The 22,992-nt window shown below is 51.2% G+C and overlaps 1 protein-coding gene across 2 annotated transcripts in view; it reads right to left on the bottom strand.

Moving 5' to 3' along the window:
• Positions 1–1,370: 1,370 nt before the first annotated feature.
• Positions 1,371–22,992, bottom strand: part of Tbx4 (T-box transcription factor 4) — a 29,250-nt gene continuing 7,628 nt past the window's right edge. The window contains exons 4-9 of one of the 2 annotated variants that reach the window (XM_051186134.1): positions 18,413–18,532; positions 17,147–17,294; positions 6,419–6,571; positions 5,609–5,697; positions 5,293–5,528; positions 1,371–3,445 (exon numbers count right to left, since the gene is read on the bottom strand). In XM_051186134.1, the coding sequence (XP_051042091.1) occupies positions 2,826–3,445; positions 5,293–5,528; positions 5,609–5,697; positions 6,419–6,571; positions 17,147–17,294; positions 18,413–18,532 (1,366 nt within the window). In that variant the 3' untranslated portion in view covers positions 1,371–2,825. The remainder of the gene's footprint in view (positions 3,446–5,292; positions 5,529–5,608; positions 5,698–6,418; positions 6,572–17,146; positions 17,295–18,412; positions 18,533–22,992) is intronic. The other variant, XM_051186218.1, reaches the window with a different exon arrangement.

The following is a 22,992-nucleotide window of genomic DNA, read 5'->3' as shown; positions in this document are numbered from 1 at the left end:
TGACCCAGCTTCTCTTTTGTGACTCCAGGACCTGTTGTCACTGAGGGTCGTCTGGTGGCTGATCTTCCAGGCTGAGAGACCTCTAGCCCTTGGCTGGAGCAGAACCCAGAGGGCCACACGATCACGGCCACATAGTTGAGTGATAATCAGCTATTTTTTTCTTCCCAAGTAGGGCCCAGTAGAAGCAGGCAGTGTCATGTGGCAGGCTTCTGGGCTGATGATGTATGACCTGCCGGCGCTACTGAATGGTGCCCTTTGTTCCAAAAGATCCCATGTGCCCCCTTTTTATTGAGTTGTTGATTCAGAGGGGCAGGAAAAGTTCCACAAATCCCACTGCAGGCCCTGCTCTTGCCATGCCCAGGTGGGACAGCCAAGGAAACTCAGGCTTCCCAGAATGTCTCTGCGGGCTGCCTCAAGGTTGAATACCTCTTTGGGAACCACTCTCTCACTCAGTTAAGTAGGTCCTTGGAGAGAATCTAGGAAGATATACTCCCAGCCCTCCCAGTTCCAGGTGAGGAGTGTCCTAGACAGGGTACCTACCGTCTGAGGAAAGGCATGAGCAGGGCCCTTGTAAGTGAAGAGCTGCCGTTCCTGTCTCTAAGCTAAATTTAGGTTTTTCCTCTGTGACTAAACCCTGGTGGGCACCAAGAGGTAAGGGAGTAGGCTCCCCAGTGAGAGGGCCCTGAGGAGCCACAAGGAAGGGTGCAGACAAGTTTATGAGCAGGGAGTCTTAGTCCTGATGAAGAGGCTTTAAAAGCATCCCTCCTCTTGCCTTATTCTCCCGGGTTGTGAGACAGTCTCCAATGGAGACCAAGGTGGTCTTAAAGGATGGTGAGAGCTGTGCAGGGCACTGGTCCACTTTTCTTCACCTAATGAGGGAAGACAGTTGGGTTTCATTTCCCCCAATCCACCTTGAGGCCAGGGACTCACTTCATACCCACGAGGATGAAGGTGGCTGGCATACTCACAGTGCCAGCAGCTCCAGGAAGCCCAGACTTTGGCTCAAACCTACTTGGTAGGTATTTTTCTGAAGTAACTACACACACGCTACAAAGGAGTCTCTACTTCTCCCAAATTGCAGGGTCATGCTGGCTGCTAAAAGAGATGAGATCCTTGCTGCCTGCCTGGTCTCTACCCTTCTCAGATCTTTGTGAGCCCTGGAGCACAGCCCTATAACCTAGGGGAGTATCATGAGACTGAAAGGACTTGGACTTACTTCACCCTGAGGACACATGGTATGTACAAATGCTCAGAGGCATTGAGGGCCCCACCAGACACTTGAAGGAAGAGAAAAAGGAGTAAAAAGAGAGAGGCAGGCCCCACTGCCAAGCAATGGCAAGACATTAATAAAGGACAAACACACATTTCACAGTTGCAAGATGGCTTTATGTTCCAATATGCAAAATAAAATGTCCATGCTATATACCAAAACACTTGGAAGTTTCATACCAACTGTCAGCTAATGTGTTTTCTAATAAAGCTTTATCTGTAGTGTGTGCATTTATAATATATATATATGTTATATCTAAACCATTTTTAGATAACATCAAATGTAATAAAAATTTAAATAGCTGTCTTTCCAAATACTCCCTTCGGCATTCATTTTCAGTAAGTTTATTTGTAAGAAGCAAAGCTGAATTAGACATGTGGCCCGCATTTGTGAGATATAGATATATTTATTCATATATTTATTTATATAATATTTAAATAGCTATCCAGCATGCAAAGAGTGTAGTGATTTCCAGATTCTGACTGAGAGTTCACACCAGCCACCCTGACACCCTGACGATGTCCAATGCTAATAATGGGCTGAGTGTGTGCTCTCCTCGTTGCCCACTCTGAAAGAGCTATTGCCTCCTCTGAGCTGGAACACTCAAGTTCTTTCTCTCAACTGTCTGTTTCCTTCTTCCAGCTTTCTTGCTCCAGGGATGCAGATTTTTCTGGGAGAAGAATGGTCCAGCAGAGGGGTAACATCAGTCTGGGTGAGACCTCCATGGGATGTTGCCTGCCCATCATAGGATGCAGATGGTATCTGGTAGGCTGAGAGGCCACGTGCTGGGACTGGGGGGGGGGGCTCTGCACTTCATCATGATGAAACATGAACAATTACAGAGATACTACTGGTACCATTTCCCCTCCTCTCTGAGGGAAAGCAAGCACCATGAGGTGACACTTAGCACATGACCCTTTCTGAAAGGTATGCCTCAGACCCTGGAGCTTCAAGAATCCAAGTCCAGGCTGATGTACGGCCAGCCCCACTCTCTCAGCATGCTAAGGCTCAGGTAGTCTCATACAATCTCCAGGAGCCAAACGAGGGGGGTTATCCCTGTTCCCAAGACTGGCAGGTAGCTCCCTTTGCAGGTGGAAGGCCAATAACCCTAAGTAAGCACAGGTACCCCCAACCCTAGCAAAGAAAGCTCTCCCTGTGCCCGAGACCCCAGCTGGCCCCTGAGTAAAATCAGTATATTTCAGAAAACTCTAGATAACTCACGAGCCCTCCACTTCTATCCTACCCAGGGCATTTCAAGAGATGCCAGGTAACGGTGGACTTGGCTCCTAAAGCCAAAATTACTTCTTAGATAAATTACTTCTTAGATAATTGTAGTTTATTTCCTTGTCTTGGCCTTAGCTGCATGTCAGAAGACAGATGCTCTCCAACCACATACACACGTAGTAGAAACATGCGCGCACGCGCTCACACACACACACACACACACACACACCTTCTGAAATACCTTCCCATGTTTCTTGGCAGTGCCAGCCACCCACAGAGGTGAATACTGGATTGACATGGTCCTGGGGCTGTCAAGGATACAGCAGTTACGTCATCCATCGGTCCAGTTCTCCACAGTCCCCACTCCTGAATGATACTGTAAGGACGACTCTCGGGTCAAGGAGAAGCTCTGTGAGTAGAGGAACTCATTGGCAGCGTTGAGGTGCGGTGAGGGTGGCTTCCTCTCACACACTGTGGGGAGGCCACGATCTCTAGGGAAGGAGGCAGAGGGTCCCCGCTCTCGGACCTGAGGCTGGGACAGCTGATTGTACACACTGAAATGGGCATTTCCTGGTGGCTGGGCGCTCTGAGCCGAGATGGTTGGCAGCCGGGGCATCATCGTGGTGGTGGTGAAGTGTGTGGGGAAGGGCTGGTAAGGCACAGTCTCCATGGTTTGAACACTGTAACTGGTGTACGGCGATACCGATGTCCACATGTTACAGCTGAGTGCCGGTGGGGGCAAGTCGTCCACGGCAGACACCCCTGCGATCTCAGGCCCTGAGCCGGAGTACATACAGGCCTCTCTGGGGGTCACCTCACTGCAATAGGAAGGACTCAGCATCTGCTGGTCATAGGGAGGGGGTGAACGGAAATAGTGATCATCTCCCACCGAAGAGGGAGTTTCCAGATATGATCGCTTGCACGGTAAGTCCAGGTGGCGGGCACCGTCTGCTGGAAGACAGAGAAGTGCTTAAGAAGGGGGGTTCCCAGCAGCCCAGGGCCTGGTGCGCCCACCCACCCACACATGCCAGGACAGCCTGCCCTTTTCACTCAGCACCCGCCCTGTCCCCATGTTGCCTGGTACTCCCAGAACTGTCTGATCAACTGCAGCTTTTATAAGGTGGCAATGTCCAAGAAGTGGTCAGATCATGGACCCTTGTCAAAGGCCACAGGGGACACCACGTTACCGGACACTGAGGGATGTGCTGCATCGAGCAACACGAAGCTCTGATCCTTTGCCAGCCTGACTCTCGGGATACTAACATACTGCCATTCTTGGGCTAGCCCAGCCCTGGCCCAGGAAAGAGGAGGCAAGTGCCAGGCAGAACCAGGCCCAGAGACCACATCTGTCAGAACTAGCTAACAAATTAAGGCCATGATGTTACTGCCTCGATCCTCACTGCCTGCGGACAGCCTCAGGAGGGGGCGGTGGGCCAAAGAGCTTGTAGGCAAGTTTTTTTTCTTTTTTTTTTTTTTTTTTTTTTTGCTGTTTTGAGAAGAGCTTAACCCTACTGTGTTCAAAGAAGACACGTCTGCGGTTGTCCTGACAATCCCAATCTGACAGTCTTCACAAGGCCACTGCACTAATGACAAGGGAAAAGGCTAAATGTTCAGGCTACTCTGATACTGTCTGGAAAGATGCCATCAGCCACCACAAACCACATCTCTGCATCTTCCATACCCCTACACACCCCATCCGCACCGACTGTGTGGGCTCAACCCTCTGGAGTGAGATGTCTCCCCCCCCTCCAGGACCCAGAGATAACTCTGGCTTGAGGGCTGGGGCAGCAGCCCTCCACTTCCCTGTGGCTGACCTTGGCCTCCCTCCTGTGTTTGCTTCTCTAGGAATCCCTGTATACAGAGCTGGGTAGCCTGGAGGAAGAGGGGAGGAGCCGCCCCCCCCCCCATCCCTGCTGTAGACTAATTCCTGGCTGCCAGGGGTACTTACTCCTTTCCCTGCATTAATTGGCAGGTGACCCAGTCACTCTGGGTCAGAAAGGAGCAAAGGGCCAGACAGGTGGTGTAGGCTTTAAGACCATCAGTATGTGCCACAATTACTCAGTTTTGCTGCTGGCTTATTAAAGCAGCTATGGGCCAAGTACGAGTATAGATGAGCTCCGCCAACGCTTTGTTTATGGATATAAAAAAAAATCTGACTATTATGTAATATGAAAAATGCAGAATTATCGGACGTAATGACCCGAAGGCCACTTCTGACCTCAAGAGGACTGGGTTATAATGGGACTTGCATCGAGGACACTTGGCACTCTGCCAGACTCCTCTCCAGGAGTGGGCCAACAGAATGTTACCGATTAAAAACAAAAGTTCCCATACTCGCTCCCAAGAAAATTTTGGAATTTTGGGGATCTAAGAAGGTCCCTTGGCAAGGTCACACTAGTCATGCCTACATCTGGTTGTGGGAAAACAGGGCTGGCAGCTGAGCGTGGACATGCTGGTTTTCAGTCCAATGCTGTAAAGAAGCCAAATGCCCAGTCACTTATGCCAGTTTCCAAGAAGCCTGTGTGCATCATTAAGGGCTGGGTGGAGAGAACCAGACCCAGTGTTGTGGGGTCCTCCCTGCTCTGCAGCTGAGACTACCAATAATCTAGCTTCCTTCTAGGCAGAGCAGAGCAGGAGGAACCCCCTTCAGGCTCCCAAACCAACACCTGGGGCTCTGGCCAGCATATCTGGAACACCAAGAACCATCTGAGGATTCCCAAGGCCACACAAAAGTGAGCTTGCCCGTGGAAAGATGGCTCTGGCCTGGCCCAGCCCTCAGGCATGTCCCAGAACCCTACCTCTGCGCTTCAGGCAGTGGTAGAAGAGGCTAGAGTCCCGCTGCGTTGGGAAGGTGTTGAGGGGCAGGTCCTGGGGCTCTGCAGCAGCAAACTGCATGTGGGCCCCGTTCTCATACTGGTAGTGCTGCAGGGCCTGGTGTGCGCTGTGCAGGGGGCTGACATCGGGCTTAGCTGAGAGCTGGCTGGAGACGAGCCTCTGCCTCATGATGCTTTTGGAGATCACTGGATACTCCTTGCTGGAGGAGCAGGGAGAGAGTGAAGATGCTTTGAAGGTTCCAGGCTCTTCCCGTCCCACCCCTGGCCAGGGCAGCCCCACCTCTGCAACCGGGCCACACGCAGGTCACTGTCATCACTGCCCCGGAATCCCTTGGCAAAAGGGTTGTTCTCAATTTTCAGCTGTGTAATCTGTCAGAAAAGGACACACAGAGTCACTGGGAGGAGAAAGAGGAGGCTGGCTTGGTAACCTTCCTTTCCCAACCCATGCCTAATGAGAACCTAGGCACTGCCTGGAGAAGCTACAACCCAGCCCTAAGCCAGCTCAATAGTCCAGGACCAACTGGGTCTTTCTTCCTTGACCTGGCTGCTCACTGGGAGCTTGTCCCGAGCTCTCTGCTCTCTTTGTTTGCAGCCCTTCTGGTGCTTTCTCCTGATACCTGTGACAGCTTTCTGCATGTGTCAACCCCCTTACAGATTCTGGGTGACTGCAAATCTGACTTGGTCATACTTCTAGAATCCACTTCTGCCCATGACCAGGGTAAGGGAAGAGTGGGGGGTGATTGGCACAGGCCAGCCACCTAGCTGATGGGACCCAGGTTCCTCTCCCTGCTAGCCCTGCTAGCCCAGATTACCTACAGGAAGATTCTAAAAAAGAAGAGCCCAACCCTCTAACCCCAAGGCAGACTCCATGTCTCTAGTTTCCAGTAGCTGGCCATGGCTCTGCCCTCTCCAGGGCTCCTCGGTTTAACTCCCTGGCTGTTTCCCAGTATGACAGTCTCGCTGTCTACCTGTACTACACTGCTTTCCCACGCATCACTCTCTGTGTCCCTGCATGAGCATCGGCCTCCCTCCACCTCAGGGACAGCAGGCAGGCTGGTTGGTGTTCCAGTGCGGGTTGTGGTTACCATACCTTGTGGTTCTGATAGGAGGTCACGGAGATGAAGGAGGTCTCTGGGAACACATGGGTACAAAAGGCTGTGTTTTTGGAGCCAAAAGCATTGTTCTCATCTGCCTTAACGATGTGCAGCCGTGGCTGGTACTTATGCATGGAGTTGAGGATGATCTGTGGAGAGAAGGTCTTGATCTGAGACCCAGGTCCTGGCTAGCCTCTTCCTGAGAGTCTAGGACCCAGATCTGAACCCAGAAATGTCTCAAAGCTCCCTAGTAAAGGAACTGGGGGTGCCAACTCCATCCCCACAGCCTCTCCATTCCAGGGGCAGCTTTTCCAAGCTTTTGCAGTGTAGGGCTGTTTCACCCTGGCCATCAAGAGCCTAGGAAAAGTTTAAGCCTGTACAGCTGAGTGAGTAGTCTGAGCTGCAGGCAGAAGGCCAGGGAGCCGCTGCCTCACTGACCTCCTGTCTCACCTTCTCTGGACCTCACCTGTGAGATCCTACAGCCTAGCCCCTCCGCCCAACCTAGAGATGCCCTGCCTTTCCTGGGACTGCACACTCTGAGTGCTCAGCTACCACCTTCCACATCTGTCAGCAACTATGGTAATGGTTGGCAGGACAGGAGAGCTGGGAGAAGCTGAGGGAAATGTCCTGCTCTAGTGTGGAGCATGGTGGGAGGCCAGCTAATTGCATGCTGCCCTCTGAGCTACTCAAGGCAATTCCTAGCCTGAGGAGCACTCCTCCATCCCATGATAAGCAAAGTTCCTGAACTGATGCCTAGGCCTGCAGGAGACCTTGAGCACCCAAGAGCAACTGGGACAGAGGTCAGCCTAGCTTTCTGACACTTAGGGAAGAGCCCAAGATGCTTGGTCACCAGAGCCCAGGCAGAAACACTCAGTAGTTAACTGCCCCCCCCCAAAAAAAAAAAAAAAACCTGTTTCTTGTGGCTGTGCCCCACGGTAGCGCTACTTTGGGTGCCATTAAAATGCATTTTTTACCGTTGACATTTGCCAGACGCCCTCCCATTGGAGGCAGGGCCAGGAATTTGGGGCATTTTATCAGCACTGCTGCATCTGTTAACCCTTTGCTTTCTATCTCAGATGCTGGTCCTCAGCTCCTCTTCCCTTCCACAGGCTTTCCTCGGCCTAGGGGGTGCCCCATCCAGGCTAGGGTTGCTGCTGCTTCTGCAGAATGAAATGTTTAACCCTTGGGTGGCCACAGTGCCAAGCGGAAAAAGGCCCAGAGTTGAGCTCTTTACTAGAAAGTCTTGCTGAATCCTAAGTCCCAGACGGTCCCAAGATCATCCTGCACCTGGAGGACTGGTGAAGTCCAGGGGCTAGCTGAGGGCTTTTGCCTGCCCTGGGCTCTGGAGTTCACCTAGGTGGCTCTGGCCAGCCTTTCTGTACAGCCCCTGTTCCCCTCTTGGGGGTAAGTGCAGAGCTTCCTGGAAGCCCTGGACTACTGAGCTCAAACTGAGGCAGAATAACCCTTTCCCAGCAGCCAGCAAGGTCCTCATACGGTGAGCTGTAGAGCTGGGCCTTCTGTGAAGGATTCTGTCACCCTGTACAAGTCACCAAAGCACAGGTACTTGGAGTGAGGGGAGGGGAGGACCAGGGTGTCTCTGTTCCCTACAGCCAGCAAGTGATTCCTGGGAGGCAGCCTTGGAGCTGGGTCCCCACCTCAGCAGGATAGTTCCTGCTGTTCTCCCATCCTCCCACAGCTGGTCCTGCTTTCTCCTTTTTGCAAGGACCTGAACCTGCACCGAACCTCCCAGATCTGAAGCTTCTTACTCTGCCTTGCCCATGCCATGTGGCTTCCTAATTCTTCTTGACTCTTCAAACTATGAACTCACCCAGTGCTGGAATTAGGGGCTCACTTCCCAATACCACTAAAATGAACAAACTTCCCCCAAAGAAAGGGTTCTATATTTTGTTCTTTTGCATCTCAGGCTTCTTGGCTGAGTGGGTAAAGAGGCTTTTTTTTGGGGGGGGGGTCAGAATTTGAAAAATGAACATGTATACAATACAATCGTTCTATGGGCACTCACATGCTACAGCTCCCCCAAATGCTGGCTGGGCCCAAGTCTCTCTGGTTCTCCTAGGCAGACCAGAGAAAACACCAAACCACAGCCATTGTGGGGATAGGCTGCAGCAGCCACTAAGTATCCATGAGTACAGGCTCTTCCTTTCCCTACTTCCACAGAGTCTTCTGTTCAGAAGGTGGCCACTTCTGCCTATGAGACAGCGTTCCTGATGACTGGGGTGAGAGACTTCCAAACACACCTTCCAGAGAACAGAAAACTGTAGAGTCAGGTAGGAACTACTAGAGAATCAATTGTCAACCTAGGGGTCTAACAACCCTTTCACAGGGATTACCTAAGACCACTGGAAAAACACAGATATTTACATTACGATTCACAATAGTAGCAAAATTAAGTCAGGAAGTACAACGAAGACAAGACAATTGTGTGGTTGCAGTCACCACAACATGAGGAACTGTATTAAAGGGTTGCAGCAATTAGGACAGTTGAGAATCACTGTGCTAGAGAGTGCAACTTAGGCCACAGAGAAGCTGCCCTGGTATCTCTCCACTAGCTCTAAGTCCTGAGCAAGTTCATCTCCAGACTCTGGAGCCTGCATCTGTTGAAATAGAGCCCTCAACTAGGTGGTCTCAAACACCCTTCAAGCTCTTAACAGTCTGGAACATGTCTGGAAGGACCCCTACACATCACCACAATGCACATGTAGATCCGAACTCCAGTCCTGCCAGCCTGAGAGAATCTGAATGCAACTGGGTGACTCATACACCTGGCTTTGGTCAGAAGTTCCTCAGGCACCATGTTCAACTAATTTGCCAGAGTCCCACTTTCCTATCTGTTGTAGAGTGGTACCGGGCCAAATGGACTAGCCATGTCAACCACCCTACTACATGAGTATCCCATCATCATCACTGTTCTACAGAAATGGGATTCATTATGTTCTGGCCACAATTCACAAGCCTGTTCTATTTTAGTGATTGCAAAAGCGCCAAACATCCATCTCAAGAGTTTACCATGGCGTGCTTTGCCACTGAGGTGGAGATTTATCCCCAGTGGAATCCAAAGACTTGAGAACCTGGAAAGGCAGAGTGCAGAGGGTGCTCTAACCCAGCCCCCTGGGTTTACAATGAGGAACAGAAGGCCTGGAGTGGGAACATGACTTGCCCAAGGACACACAGCTGGATGAAGACAGGCAGCCCAGCAGATTCCAGATGGCCTTGGAAAAAAGCACATCCTGCTCTCGATGGACTTCCTGACTAATAAGGTGTGTGCTAGACTCTGAAAGGGACATGAACCCCAATGCATCTGTTCGGAGACTCGCCACAAAACAGCAGGCTGACGTGCATTCTCTCACATAGGAAACCAGGTTTACCCAGCATCCTGCACTTACTAAGATTACTTCCTCCACCCTGCCCAGATTAGGACACGGATAGGATCTGCAGCAGAGTGGATATAGTGGCTTGTACCAGTGATCCTAGGACTTGGGAGGCTGAGGTAAGAGGGACCCCAAGAGATCAGGTCTAGCCCAGGCTGTAGAATGAAATACTGTCAAAGGAGAAAGGGAAGAGCAATAGGAGGTAGAAGAGAGAAAACTGAAGGGACTCGGGCAGACCTTCAGCTCCCTCAAGAAAGCCAGGCCGGGGAAGCCTTGGTCTCACTCCCATGCCAGCAACCTGGGGTTCTCACACAGCAACAGCAAGGGTCAGGAGAAGGGAGCCTTCGTGCCAGGCCCCAGGCCAGGTATTTTACTTACATCATAATTTTAACACTGTCTTTACAAAGTCAACATTGCCATCCTCATTCTAGCAGACCATGGACTGAGCGTCAGAAGACATTTGGACACCATCACACAGTAATCTGAGGCTGAGGCAGGATCAGGACAGACTCCTCAGCTGCGCTCCCTTCTACCTACAGTGGAGGGGTGGCCTGATGGGGAGTCCTGAGGTTCCGGTAGCTCCCAAGGCACTGGTGGGGGCTTGGCACACTATCAATCAGGAGATGGGGGCAGCAGCCCCTGGCACAGGAAGGGACACCTGTCTGAACGCCACCCCGGTCTGTGGGTTCATTACTCACGTGCTGTTTACCAGCACCCATTGGCTTTCCAGGCATCCAGACACAACATGAGACATACCATCACCAACACCCAAGGGGTGAGAAAGTATGACAGAAGTCTGCGTTTACAAAGGTGACACCTGAGATGATGCCACACAAGAATGTGTAGAGCCTCAGGGAGGGTGCCTGAATGCACTCTGAAGGACAAGACGGTGACAGCAAAGCAGAGGCATTCCTCAGTGTTCCCAAAGCCAGTTTGTAATTTAAAGAAATTACAATAGAAACACGAGTTTCTTTTTCAGCTCCACATGCTGCTCCTACAATTCATATGAAACACACACACACAACTCCCAGCCAAGGGACAAGCCCTGCCAAACTCTAAATGTACCAGGAAGTCTCAGCAGTTAGAGCAACTGGCACACGAATAAACAATCTCACATGGGGATCTGCAGAAGACTTCCTACCCCCGGGAAAGATGACCCACTGGTGTTGGAATAGCCAGGTAGCTCTCTCAAAAGACAGGAAATTCAGAACGGACACTTCCCATCAAATGCTAGCACATTCTAAAAACATCCCTATTTTATTCTTAAAAATAAATCCAGGGCTGGCAAGGTGGCTCAGTGGTTAAAGACATCAGCTGCCAGGCCTGACCACTCCAGTCTGGTCATTAGAGCCCACATAGTGGCTAGAACAGACCACCCCCCCCCACCACACACACACACACACACACACGAAGCTAAGGCAGAAGGATCATAAGTTTGAGGCCAACCTGGACTACACAAAGACTCTAAAAAGTACTGAAGGGAGGTCTCCTCATAAAGAAGAAATGATTGAGGTCTTTCCAGACCCATAAAGGAAGAAAGGATAAATTCAATCAAAAACTTCTGCCAGGGAAAACCACTACCGCCATGGGCCAGATCAAGTGACAAACTGGCCAACGCATTAGATGGGACCTAAATCTTCCACATTTATAAAAACTCCCAAAATTGAAGAGCTCAAAAATCTGAGAGGAAAGTAGAGGAAGAGTCACATGGGTTCTGTGTTAAAAGGAGATCTGTGTAAAAGATGCCCACGGAGAGGGGAAGGAGATGGGAATTAAAACGAAAACTGGTACCCGTAGTTCCCCTATCAAACTGTCAGGAAGCTAACAAGCTGAGGCTGAGGAATAGCTCTGTCAGTTTGATCCCCAGTACACATGTCAAATGCCAGGCATGGTGGTGCATGCTCATAACCTCCCAACTGAGGCAGTGAGAGACAGGACGGTCCCCGAGGTTGGCCTTCCAGCATATCCAGACCAGTGAGCTCCAGGTCCTTTCTCAGAAGAGAAGGAGCTCTGAGAAACAATACTCAAGGCTGACCTCCATGCGCACACAGGTGCAAATATAGCACACGAACATGTACACGCACCACATACATATACACACAGAAAAGAATAATCCAGAAAGTCTACCCTCCTGCTCTGCTGGAAGGTTCCAATGGGCACACACATCTGTGGACTCCTCTGGGAATAGAGAGGTGACTGTCTTCAAAATTCTCAATCCAAATTGTGAACAGGTCATTTACTACACACACATTTGACACCCATTCAAGCTTAATCAAAAGAATGGAAAGTAGCCACACACCTTAATCTCACACTTGGGAGACAGAGGCAAGCATATCTCTTTGAGCGTGAGGCCAGCCTGGTCTACATAGCAAGTTCCGGGCTAGCCAGGGCTGTACAATGAGACCCTGTCTTAGAAAACAAAAAGTAAACAGCTTGGGAAGGTGCCAACACCTATAAATCCTAGGACTTGGGAAACAGAGGCAGAAGTTCAAGTCTAGCTGGGCTACCATACCTCAAAAAACAAAGACTGAAGCACCTGGTACCAAAACAAAGTGGTGGCACACGCCTTTAATCTCAGCACTTGGGAGGCAGAGGCAGGTGGATCTCTGTGAGTTCAAGGCCAGCCTGATCTACAAAATGAGTTCCAGGACAGCCAGGACTGTTACACAGAGAAACCCTGTCTCAAAACAGGGACAACAGAAAAGAGGAGCCCAGCGCCAGCAGAGGAAGGGGGGACATGCTCTCTAAGTGAAGGCTCACCAGGATCTGTTTGTTGTTCACAGAGCACGGTGTTGATGTCATAGCCTGGTCCGCCTGTGCCAAACAATGCCTAGAGTAACAGCGGCTAGCACATCGCAACAAAAGCACCTTGATTTAGTCAGTGACTAGTTTTGTGTCCCACTGCACGTGTTCATGCACACGTGCATGAGAGGCCGGAGGTCAACATGCAGTCTCCTCCCGGTTGCCCTCCACCTGTCTCCACACCCACAGCACTGGTACTGATAGGCACATGCTGCTCTGCAGGGTTTATTGACATGGGTGCTGTGGGTCTCTCTCAGGTCCTCTGGCTTATGGGGACCGACTGAGCCATCTCCCTTGTGACTTATTTTTAAATCCATGTAACTGTATACATACAGACACAACTTTGTAAGTACAGGTACCAAGGATAAGGAGTGAATGGGGTGGGAAAGTCACCCACACCCAGAGGGTGGCAGGGTGGCAAGGTATTGCACAAGGCTGCCCTCTGAGCCAAACTGCCACTGTCATGAGCTCAGCTATGCCCCCTTGCAGAACATGCCAACTATTACTGACTATGGGGTCATGGGGCCCTCACCAGAGTATGCAGCCACCCCCCCCCCCAGCCAGTTGTATGCAATCCTGCCTGAATTACATGATGTGGCCTCAAGGGAGAGGTTGCCATATCTATGCTCTGTGAGTAAACCAATAAACTCTCTCACTATCCCTCAGGGTGACCTGGGATGGAACCCTACCATGAATGCCCCTGGAATGTTGGGAAGGGGGAAAGATATTAGTGATGCTCCCTTTCCCCCAGTGTACCCTAGGTCTTGTTAAGAAATTCACATGAATCTCTGAGTTTGAGGCCAGCCTGGTCTATAGAGGGAGTTTCAGGACAAGCAGGGCTACACAGAGAAACCCTGTCTCAAAACAAAAGGCCAAAAAAAAAAAAAAAAAATCCTTAGATGAGGGTTGTTAACTCAGTCCTTCCCAGTCAAGATTCAGCCTGTGAGATGGCCCTTCTCAGCCAGCTGAAAGGCCTAGCACAGATGCCAGCAGCCATCCCCCTGCACGGCGAACAAGTATGCATAGTCTACTTACTGCACACACCTCCTTCCCACCTCTAGATTGACAGAAAAAACTTTCGTGCCAGCCCCTCGGGATTCACGCCTTGACTTTTAGAAGCCTAGGTATTGCTAGACTCTTAGAAGACTAGGAAAGAAAAGAGAGGACACGCCTTATTTCCATCCCGTGGCTACCTAACACAGGGTCCTACTGGAGGAGTGGGGTAGGAAGGAAGCAGCAAGAAATGATGGACAGCCAGTTTGGCAGCAGCAGAATGACATGAGGTAGTGAGTCTCCTGCTTCACTCCCATGATCCTCTCTGCTCCTGCTGCCTGCCCCTCCTCCAGGTCATACCTTGCATCTTCCCTTGCCCTCCTGAGCCGCCTCCTTCACTGTTTTTACTAGAAATTTCCTTGTAGGAATTTGCTTCAAAGCCCCACAAGTTGATGCTAGAGAGGTGGTCTAGCAATTACTATAGTACTAGCTACTCTTGCAGAAGACGTGGGTTCAATCCCAGAACCCACATACAAGAATTTTTAACTCCAGTTCCACATGACCTGACCTTTTCTGACCTCCTCTGGGACCAGCCATGCGTGCACACAAAAAACACCCACTTTTTTTTTAAAAAGTTTTGTTTAACTCCACAGGTTTTCCAGTCAGGACTCAACCCTGACTTCGGGAGCATCTAGACATGTGGTCTAAGAGAAGTTCCTGTTCTAGAACCCATCTGCCATGGAAGACTGGCGGCCAAGCCCAAACCCTACCTTCCCCCCTTTCCTGGTCCTCACAGCTGAGGGCAGGGGTAGAATGCTTGCCTGCCATGTACAAAAGGCCTACATACCTCAGGAAGAGGAGGGGAAGGGAGGAGGAGAGGAGGAAGGGGTGGGGGGTGGGGGGGAGACAACACCAAATGAGCGTTCATGGGGGGATAAATCCTGAAGACAAAGAACCTAAATAAAATGGATAATCCACGTGACTGCTGTACTCCTCCCACACTCGACCCCTCCTGCTTCTATGCCACGGAAGACACGTGGCTGGCTGGTCACTGAGGAAGTTAGGAGATGGGTGGGTTGGCTTGGAGAATGTCTAAGCTAGGGTTCCCTAAGCCCATGTGGAGGACCCCAGGGTAATTCACACCACTGGATGGAACAGTCCCATCTCACCCCTCAGTTGGTCCATTCCCAGGGAGAGGTCCCCCAGCCATTTTGGTGACATAGTGGAGAAAGGTCACCACTGGGTAGCAGCTTCTAAATCTCCTCAGATGCTCTGAGAATCCCAGGGATGAAGCCCACATCCACTGGGCTGGGGAATATTCCTTCGTGTCTGGAAGCTTTTAGTTTGTGGGAGTGACTTATGCAGGCAAATTCTTAGTACAAGACAGCTTTTTCCAGGGCTCCTGGACTGAGAAGTTAGAAGGGCAACTTCTTCCCCTTCCTCTTCAAGTTCCCAACTCCCTCTCTTCATACAAGTGGAAAGCTGGAGTCCCAAAGGGCTGCTCTGCCCTGATAAGACCCAGAAGCGAGCCTGAGTCCACAGCCCTAGTCTACATGGCTACAGACTGCTCCCTATGCAGGGTTACTACCAATGCCTAAGAGAAGACAGCCAGAGCCCTGGCGTCCAGAAAGACAGGTTGAGGAGCTACAAGAGCCTGGGACTAAAAAGCATGAGGTGTGTGTTCAAGTGTCTGCCCCCGTTACCCCTAGGCTCCTGGCACTCTTACCCCCTTGGGCCTAACAATGTAAGGGGCAATAAATGCCAAGTATAAGACAAAGAGGGGGACAAATGCCTTCGTCCCATCCTTCCGGGATGAAAGCTGAGGTAAACCTCTATTGCCAAAGAGATGAGCCCGATAGGCAGGGCCGGTGAAGCCATGGTACCCACAGCCTTACCACCTGTATGGTAGTCCCCACTGGCCAAACTTATGAACACATGCAGAGTTACAGAACATGAGGAGCCACCAAGGATGGGGGATGGGCTGAGAAAACAGTATTTTCTCCTTCTAAAGAAGAGCCAGCTTTACAAGCCTGGGTACCCTCTCTCCTCTCACCTTCTGCCAGGCCTGGGAAGTAGAGCTGTCTTAGGAAGCACCTTGCAGCTGGGATCCTTGGTAACAAGCAAGCGCACACAAGATCCCATCCAAACCCTTAATCTCAAGGTCCTTTCAGCTGCCCATCCTGCCAGTGCTGCATGAGCCTGCAGGGTTAGAGGGTCCTGCCTACATTCCCTGCTAATATGTAGCCCTCCCTCATCTTGCAAGCCATATACCACAGTGCAGACAAGCTCCAGCAGGAGTCATGTGGGCAGAGACCTGGTCAGGATTTGCTCTGGGAGTTGGGGCTTGGCTGACCCTCCCTCCCCACTGGGATTTTCATGCCCTGCTTGGAAAACCCAGTATAGAGACTTGTAAAACAGAGATGGTTAATTTGGTGAATTCAGCACCCTAGGTGCATATTTACATCACCAGTGACCAAGAAGAAAGCTGAGTCCATTCAGAAACTGAAACCAGGAGCTGCTTCCTGTCAATCAGGATGAAGCACTTCTGGCATTTTCCAGAAGGGACTTTCCTTCTCCGTATCCTGACTTGTACACAGCTCCCCAGAGGCTGAGCTGTGCAAGAGACCTGTGCCCTTGCTCTCCCCCCCCCACACCTCTGTGTTAGGAATGCAGTATCACAAACACCCAGCGGCCTCCACTGCCTGGGGTTCCCCCACACCCCTGCAGGACACTACCAGAGAATCACAGGGATCCACAGAGGCAGGGTCTGAAGCCCAGCTGCCAGGCTTCTGTTTGCAACACATTTGAGCTAAAGATTTCCCCATAAAAAGCTCCTTTCTGTGGGCCTGCCAGGGCCAGATGGAGAAAGAATGAGCCTGGGAAGCTGGGGTTGGGATGTTTGCAGGGAGCACTACTGTCGCTCCTACTATTATCATTACTGTCCTGACCTATGCAGAGGCTAAGCCAGGAGCCAGAGATGACCCTCCTCTTCCAGAGGTCAGAAGCATGGAACATTCAGAGAGACTTCAGAATTCACATCTGTAGAGTCTATCAGGAATAGGTTTTAGAAAACCAAACCATCCCCATCATCTTCATCACTACCCCTGCCATGGTCATCATCACCAGTGTGGTCATCATCAGCACCATCCCCAATTTCATCACCATTGACATCATCATCACCATCGATCATCATCACAGTTGTCATCATCAGCATCATCTTCCATCACTATCATCACTACCATCATCATCATCTCCATGGTCATAGTTGCCATTCACTTAGCTCTTCTCTAAGGTACTTCCTGTATATGCTCCCATCTAGGTCTCACTACACCGAAAGGCATATATGGTCACCCCCATTCTCTATACAAAGAAATGAGACACGTGCCCAGAGTCACCAGCTAGTAAGGAGGACAGGGATACACACAGCTATCTGCAGGGTCAGAGGCCTGACAAAAAGTGGACTATCTTCCTTCTCAAACCCATAAGGCCCACCCCCTACTGCCGCTCTCTCTCCCAAGACCAGCCCATCCTTGTTCTTACGTGGCCAAAGGGGTCCAGGTGGTTGTTTGTCAGCTTCAACTTCTGGAAAGAGACCAGCTGCCGCATCCAATGGGCCCCGGTGGCAGGAGAGTCTGGGTGGACATAAAGCCTCCCTGGCATGGCCGGCTCAGCCTTCCCTGCAACCATCCTACCGACAAAGCAGAGCAGTTGAGTTCCCTGGGGTCTGGTGAAGCCTAACTCCCCATTCCCAGCTGTTTTAATAGCCAGTACTGAACCAGGAGGGAGGGGAGAGAGGGGAGGAAAGGGAGGGGAGAAGTCAGAATTTCCCAGCTTCTTACTTCACTTCAGCAGGAGGGCCGATAAGGCGGGCAGGTACACTGACTGCAAAGGACCAGGCTCTTTATAAAGACACTTCAGGGAGACTCAGGCACATCTTTATATTTTATTTATAATTTTTATTTAACTTCTGAGCTACCATGTTATTGTCTGCCCCCCCTTATATAGTTTTACTTTTTCCATGTTATAAATGTGTCAGCTGGAACTTTCCATAGGCCCTAAACAACTTTCAACTCCAGAGCCTGTTCTGAATTCTAACCTAGTTTTTGCTTCTATGACCTCCACCACCATGGAGCCCAGTGTTCCAGCCAGATGTTCAGGGACAAGGACAGTGCTAAGATGTGTGGTACTCACTTGGCTCTTCAACCTGTCTACCTCTTCCCCAGAGCCCTCCAGGCCCTACTGTCTGACCCAAGGCAGCAGATCCCTCAGTCTGACAGAGAAACATGAAAACTTCAAACCAAGTAATGTCACTAAATTATTAAAGTTTCTCAAGAAAAATGGTTCCCAGGACTGAAGAGATAGATGCCTCAGTGGTTAAGAACACTGGCTGCTCTTCCAGAGGACAAGGGTTCAATTCCCAGCACCCACATGGCAGCTCACAACTGTATGTAACTCCAGTTCCAGAGATCTGACACCTTCACACTGATGCTCATAAAACAAATTAAAACAAAAACGAAGGAAGGAAGGAAGGAAGAAAGGAAGGAAAGTGTTTCCCATTCTTCACCTCAGTGAGGCATTAGCAGCATCTGAATCTACCATTTTTCCTGCCAGATAGCACAGGACTGTCCATGACTGTGGGGACTAGGGCCTGGCTGTTAAGGTCCACAAAGCCTACACACCTGCCATTGGTGGTGCTGGTGCTGAAAACACTCGCCATGGCCCCTGCCCGGGTGCAGGCATTACACTAGCAAAGTGAATCTGGGCTGTGACTGGCCAGAGTCAGGAGAAGAAAGAACAGCCTCTTACCATTTGTTATCACAGAACTTGTAGCGATGGTCATCAGCTGGGACGATGTCGATGAGCAGGATGTACTTGGTCTTGGGGTTCATGCCTGTGACTTTCACCTTGTAGCTGGGGAACATCCTCCTGAGGGGCCAAGGGTTGCGGCAGAAGGGCAGGAGAAATGGCAGAGTAAATGTGAGAGCAGACATGGCGCCCTTTCAGCCAAGGGTCACCACCCACGCCTTGTCCTCACCGCACCACAGGACAATGTGGTCCAAACTACACCAGACCCCACCAACTGTCGGTCTACATCCACAAAGACAACTTACACCTTTTCCTGAATTTCCCACCCCAGAAATCCCCCAACAGCAGAACCCAGTAGCTGTGAGTCACACAAGTATAGAGACCCTGGTCGGGACAGTGACAAGGCATCTCAGTAGCAATCTGGCTGCCTTTCATTGTCCCCAGCCCTTTGCCAGCTCAAGTTCTGAGGTGACATCATAGGGCAGTAGTGTCGCTGACCTGAAGGCCACTGTCAGCTGTTCCCATAAGCAATGAGATGCCTTCCTTTCTCATAGGAAAGAGCACTCAGGGGAAAGCCTGCTAAACCTGGTCCTTCCTGTGTGTGCTGCAGGGGAATTTCTCACGGAGGATGCTTCACCATGGACATACAGAGGCATAGGAATCCAGGAAGTCAGTGGGGATGCCTCATGGGTAAAAACTCAGAGGCTGAAATCAGCACACCACTGATCACAGCCAGGCCCACCACTAACCAGCTAAGCCTCAGGCCACCTGCCTGGATCTCCCCTACCTTGGTTTCCCTACCTCTCAAGTGAGGCTAACATTACTATTTCCTCCAGTCCCTGCTCTGTTCCACCTCCCACAAGCCAGTGGTGTGGCCTATTTCTCTGAAAACGAGTCTTCCGGTTCCTGTAGCCCATGATGAAACTGTCCAGGACCCTAATTCAATACTGAGAAGAGCTTCTCTAGGGCCCTCAGCACCCACAGACAAACCTGCAAAAGCACAGGGCCTTCTGCTCCTACTTAACCAGAGCAGGGCAGACAGAACGGCCGTGCCCACCCCTCCACACACAGGTGCCTCCAGTTCCTCCCAGCTGACTCTCAACAAAAAGGGCTGGAGAAACGAGCTTGGGTATAAACCACTTGCCTAGCACCACCTGGGTCAGATATGGCCACCACATTACACAAGTCACATTTAAAATCAGTGTGGCCCTTCATCCTGACCTATAATTCCAGGGCTCAGGGAGGCTGAGGCAGTAGGACTTCTGGTTAGAGGCCAATCTAGACGACATCCCAAAACCTTCTCAAAGAATGAGGGAAATTTAAAAAAAAAAAAAAAAAATCAGCAGCCCAGCACTCCTGAGGCAGAGGCAGGTGGGATCTCTGAGGCCAGCCTGGTCTACAGAGTTCCAAGACAAATAGGGCTACAGAGAGAAATCCTGTCTCGAAAAACAAAAACAAACAAATCACTAAGGGGTTTCCCAGAAGAGAAGCAGGGTCCAAACCTGATGGAAGCCATAGAGATCTGGGAGCCTCAACCCACCCTCCACTGTGGTGCTGAGAATCAAGTCAACACCAGGAAGCTATTCCCTAACCCAGAGAACCTCACAAGAAGCTGCCCTGAACACCTCAGACAGACTGGACACACCTCACCTCCGTTTGTCAACAGTGCCTAGCTTACCTGTATAGGGTAGGACTTCCTGAAAGAGTAAAGGTCTCCACAAGCTGGCAGACCCCACAGCAAACTGGGACCCTGTGCAGAAGGGTTCTGGAAGAGTTGGTTCCCCTCCAGGACCTGCCTGGACCACCCCATGCACCTCTCCAGCTACAGGAAACACTGGTACACACACTGCAGAGAGAAAGGGCAGCTATGGCGGCCCAGGCGCATGTGCATGAGCATATGGGGCAAGTGCGCATGTGTGCCTAGTATGCGTGCCTGGAGGGCGGACGGGAGGGGGGGGGAGTGGGGGGGAGCAGTTCTAGCTGCAAGTCTAGGGACTTATAAACCGGGTGGAAGAATTTGTCTCAGATGTCAATTGAAAGCTTTTTCAAATATCCACCCCACCCCCTCTCCAAGGATGGGAGGAACTCAGAGAACTCAGGAACCCGATCTATCCTCCTTCGAACCAGCCCCCTGCCTGGCATAGGGGCACAGCTGGAGTGGATGCCAGCCTGTTTAATTGCCCAGCCTCACTCCTGGTGGGTTTAAAGCGAAAAGAGGAAGGCAGCAGCTGCCTTGCCTCTCCCTCCCTGGGGGAAGGCCAAGAACCCTGTCCTCTCCAGGCCACCATTTCCTAACTGCTACAGAAACAGCAACAAAATGGGGCAGCCCTGGCTGTGTTGGACTAGCTGGGCCCAGGTAGTCAGTCGCTGCAGGTGGCAACAGCAGGGGACAGCCATAGCCTCCTTCCTCTTCAGCAGTGTGTAGAGCCTGGAAGGAAAGGAGCCTGAGGGATCTTGAACTTCCCATGTTGCTCAAAGAGCCAAGCAGACACTGAGTGCTCCTCAGAAATCCCTGAGATTCTTGCACTCTGCCGCTCTGGGCTTAGGGCCAGGGTCTGCCCCCTTCCAGGGGCCACTTTTGGGAGGTCTTGGGGCCCTCATATAGGGAAGGAGAGCACCTCCTGGCCTCTGCCTCTTCTACCCTCCAGGTCCTCCTCTGAGGGCATCAGCCTTCACAAGCTGAGAGGGCAGCCAGGGTACCTGGTGTGGGGCCCCTATGGCAGGATGAACTGCCCACTTAGAAACAAAACAAATGGCCAGGTCTAAGCCAAGATTGTTGAAGGCATGCTTCAGGGATCTGCAGACCCCACCCCCCTGAGCGCTGCCACCAACCCCATGCCAAATACCCAGTTGTCTGCCCAGAGTGAAGGGCGGCTGCATGGAAAGGTGAAGTACAACACCCCTAACCGCACAGAGATCTGCCCTTGATTTAAGAAAGGGCTATTGCTGGAACCCAAAGGCCCAAACTGTAGGGCTGGGTATCGGGTAAGCAGACCTCGCAAAAGCCAGGCTGAGTTTGGAGGCTGTGACTTCCTCAGCGCTCTACTGGCGAAGGAAAGGTCCTCCTAATGAAACACACGAAACGATCCTGTGAGCTATAAGTTATTTCTGATTTACGACTTTAAAGGTACCTGAAAACCAACACCCTACTCTGGGGGGGGGGGGGGTTTCAGGGCTGGGAAGGCGGAGCAGGAGGGGAGGCTACCACTAGCGTTGGCTGCCGCTGCACCCCATGCTGCTTGAGCCCTTCTGTACCCATTGCACGTGCCTCCGCGCCTTCTCTCTCCCCGCCACCCAGGGTCCCAGCACCCGCGCTGTCCCCAGACAGCTACGGCGGCCAGCACGCACGGAAGCGGCTCCGCCAGGGGAATAAACATGCCGGCCGCCTGGCCGCCCGCCGGGAGCAGATGAAAGCCGGGACCTCCCCTCTGATCAGCAGCCGGCTCTGAAGGGGTACCGGACCCGAGCCTTTATCTGCTTCATACTCGGAAATGGCTTTAGAATGAGCTGCTAGGATAAGCTTCCTCTGTGTGCAGGCCCGAGGTTGGGGGATGTTGTGCTTTTGGCCACAGATCTGTAAAAGCGAACTCCCTGGGAGAGGACGCTTCGCGACTGCTGTGCTCCTGGGTCTTAGCTTGTCAAAGCAAGGCACCGAATTAGTGCACGCTCCCCCATCCTGGCGACAGAGTAGAAATCAAGATCTTGGAACCCCACCAGATTCTTCTTACCTAGCAGAACCCCAAAACCCAACCCACCGCAGACCCCCGACTTCCCTGGGGGGGGGGGCGTAGAGTCCTGAACAGCTACACGTGACTTCCCTTAAATGCAGGCATTACAACCACCGGAGCCGGTGATAAGTGTAGAAAGCCGTTTCAGGGTGGCTGCAGTGGTGACCAGAAGGGCATTGCAGGAGGGATGGTGGGCACTGGAGAGGTTTTCCCTTTTCTGGATGGTAGTTACACCCTAGGTTCATGTTTTTTTGGGGGGGTGTTTTGTTTTGTTTTTTTAATTCTATCGGGCTGTAAACTTCAGATGCAGCCTCATTCTCTTGCAGAAATATTTCACTTCAAAAAAGAAATCTACATTTAAACGACACATGCTTACATTTACAAACACACACACACACACACACACACACACACACACACACACACACACACACGGTTCCTAACTTAGCACCTTGAAGGGAAACAAAATGCAAAATGACTTGAAGGGGATCACTGGAAGGCCTGCCCATCATTTTATCCTTAAAATCCTGCGGTCTTGTTGGGAAGGTATGGGCAGAAACCAAAGGGGGGCGGGGTGAGGGTGGCCTATATTCTGGCCAGACCCCTTTTGGAGCCAAATGATTTCTGAAACAGAGAGAGAGAGAGAGAGAGAGAGAGAGAGAGAGAGAGAGAGAGAGAGAGAGAGATTGCCTTTCTAATACACCCAGAGCATTTTTAAAGCCGTGTTTTCCCTGAGGGAAGGGTTGAGGGGAGGGTGTGTGGAATGGATGATGCTGTTTGGGAAGGTCAGTTGCTTTGCTCGGCCTTTTTTTTTTTTTTTTTTTTTTTTTTTTTTTTTTTTTTAAGGCACTT

The sequence above is a fragment of the Phodopus roborovskii genome, unplaced genomic scaffold, assembly GCF_943737965.1.
Source record: "Phodopus roborovskii unplaced genomic scaffold, PHOROB, whole genome shotgun sequence".
Taxonomy (NCBI): domain Eukaryota; kingdom Metazoa; phylum Chordata; class Mammalia; order Rodentia; family Cricetidae; genus Phodopus; species Phodopus roborovskii.
The sequence above is the reverse complement of the archived record's forward strand: the minus strand, read 5'-3'. Positions and strand labels throughout refer to the sequence as shown.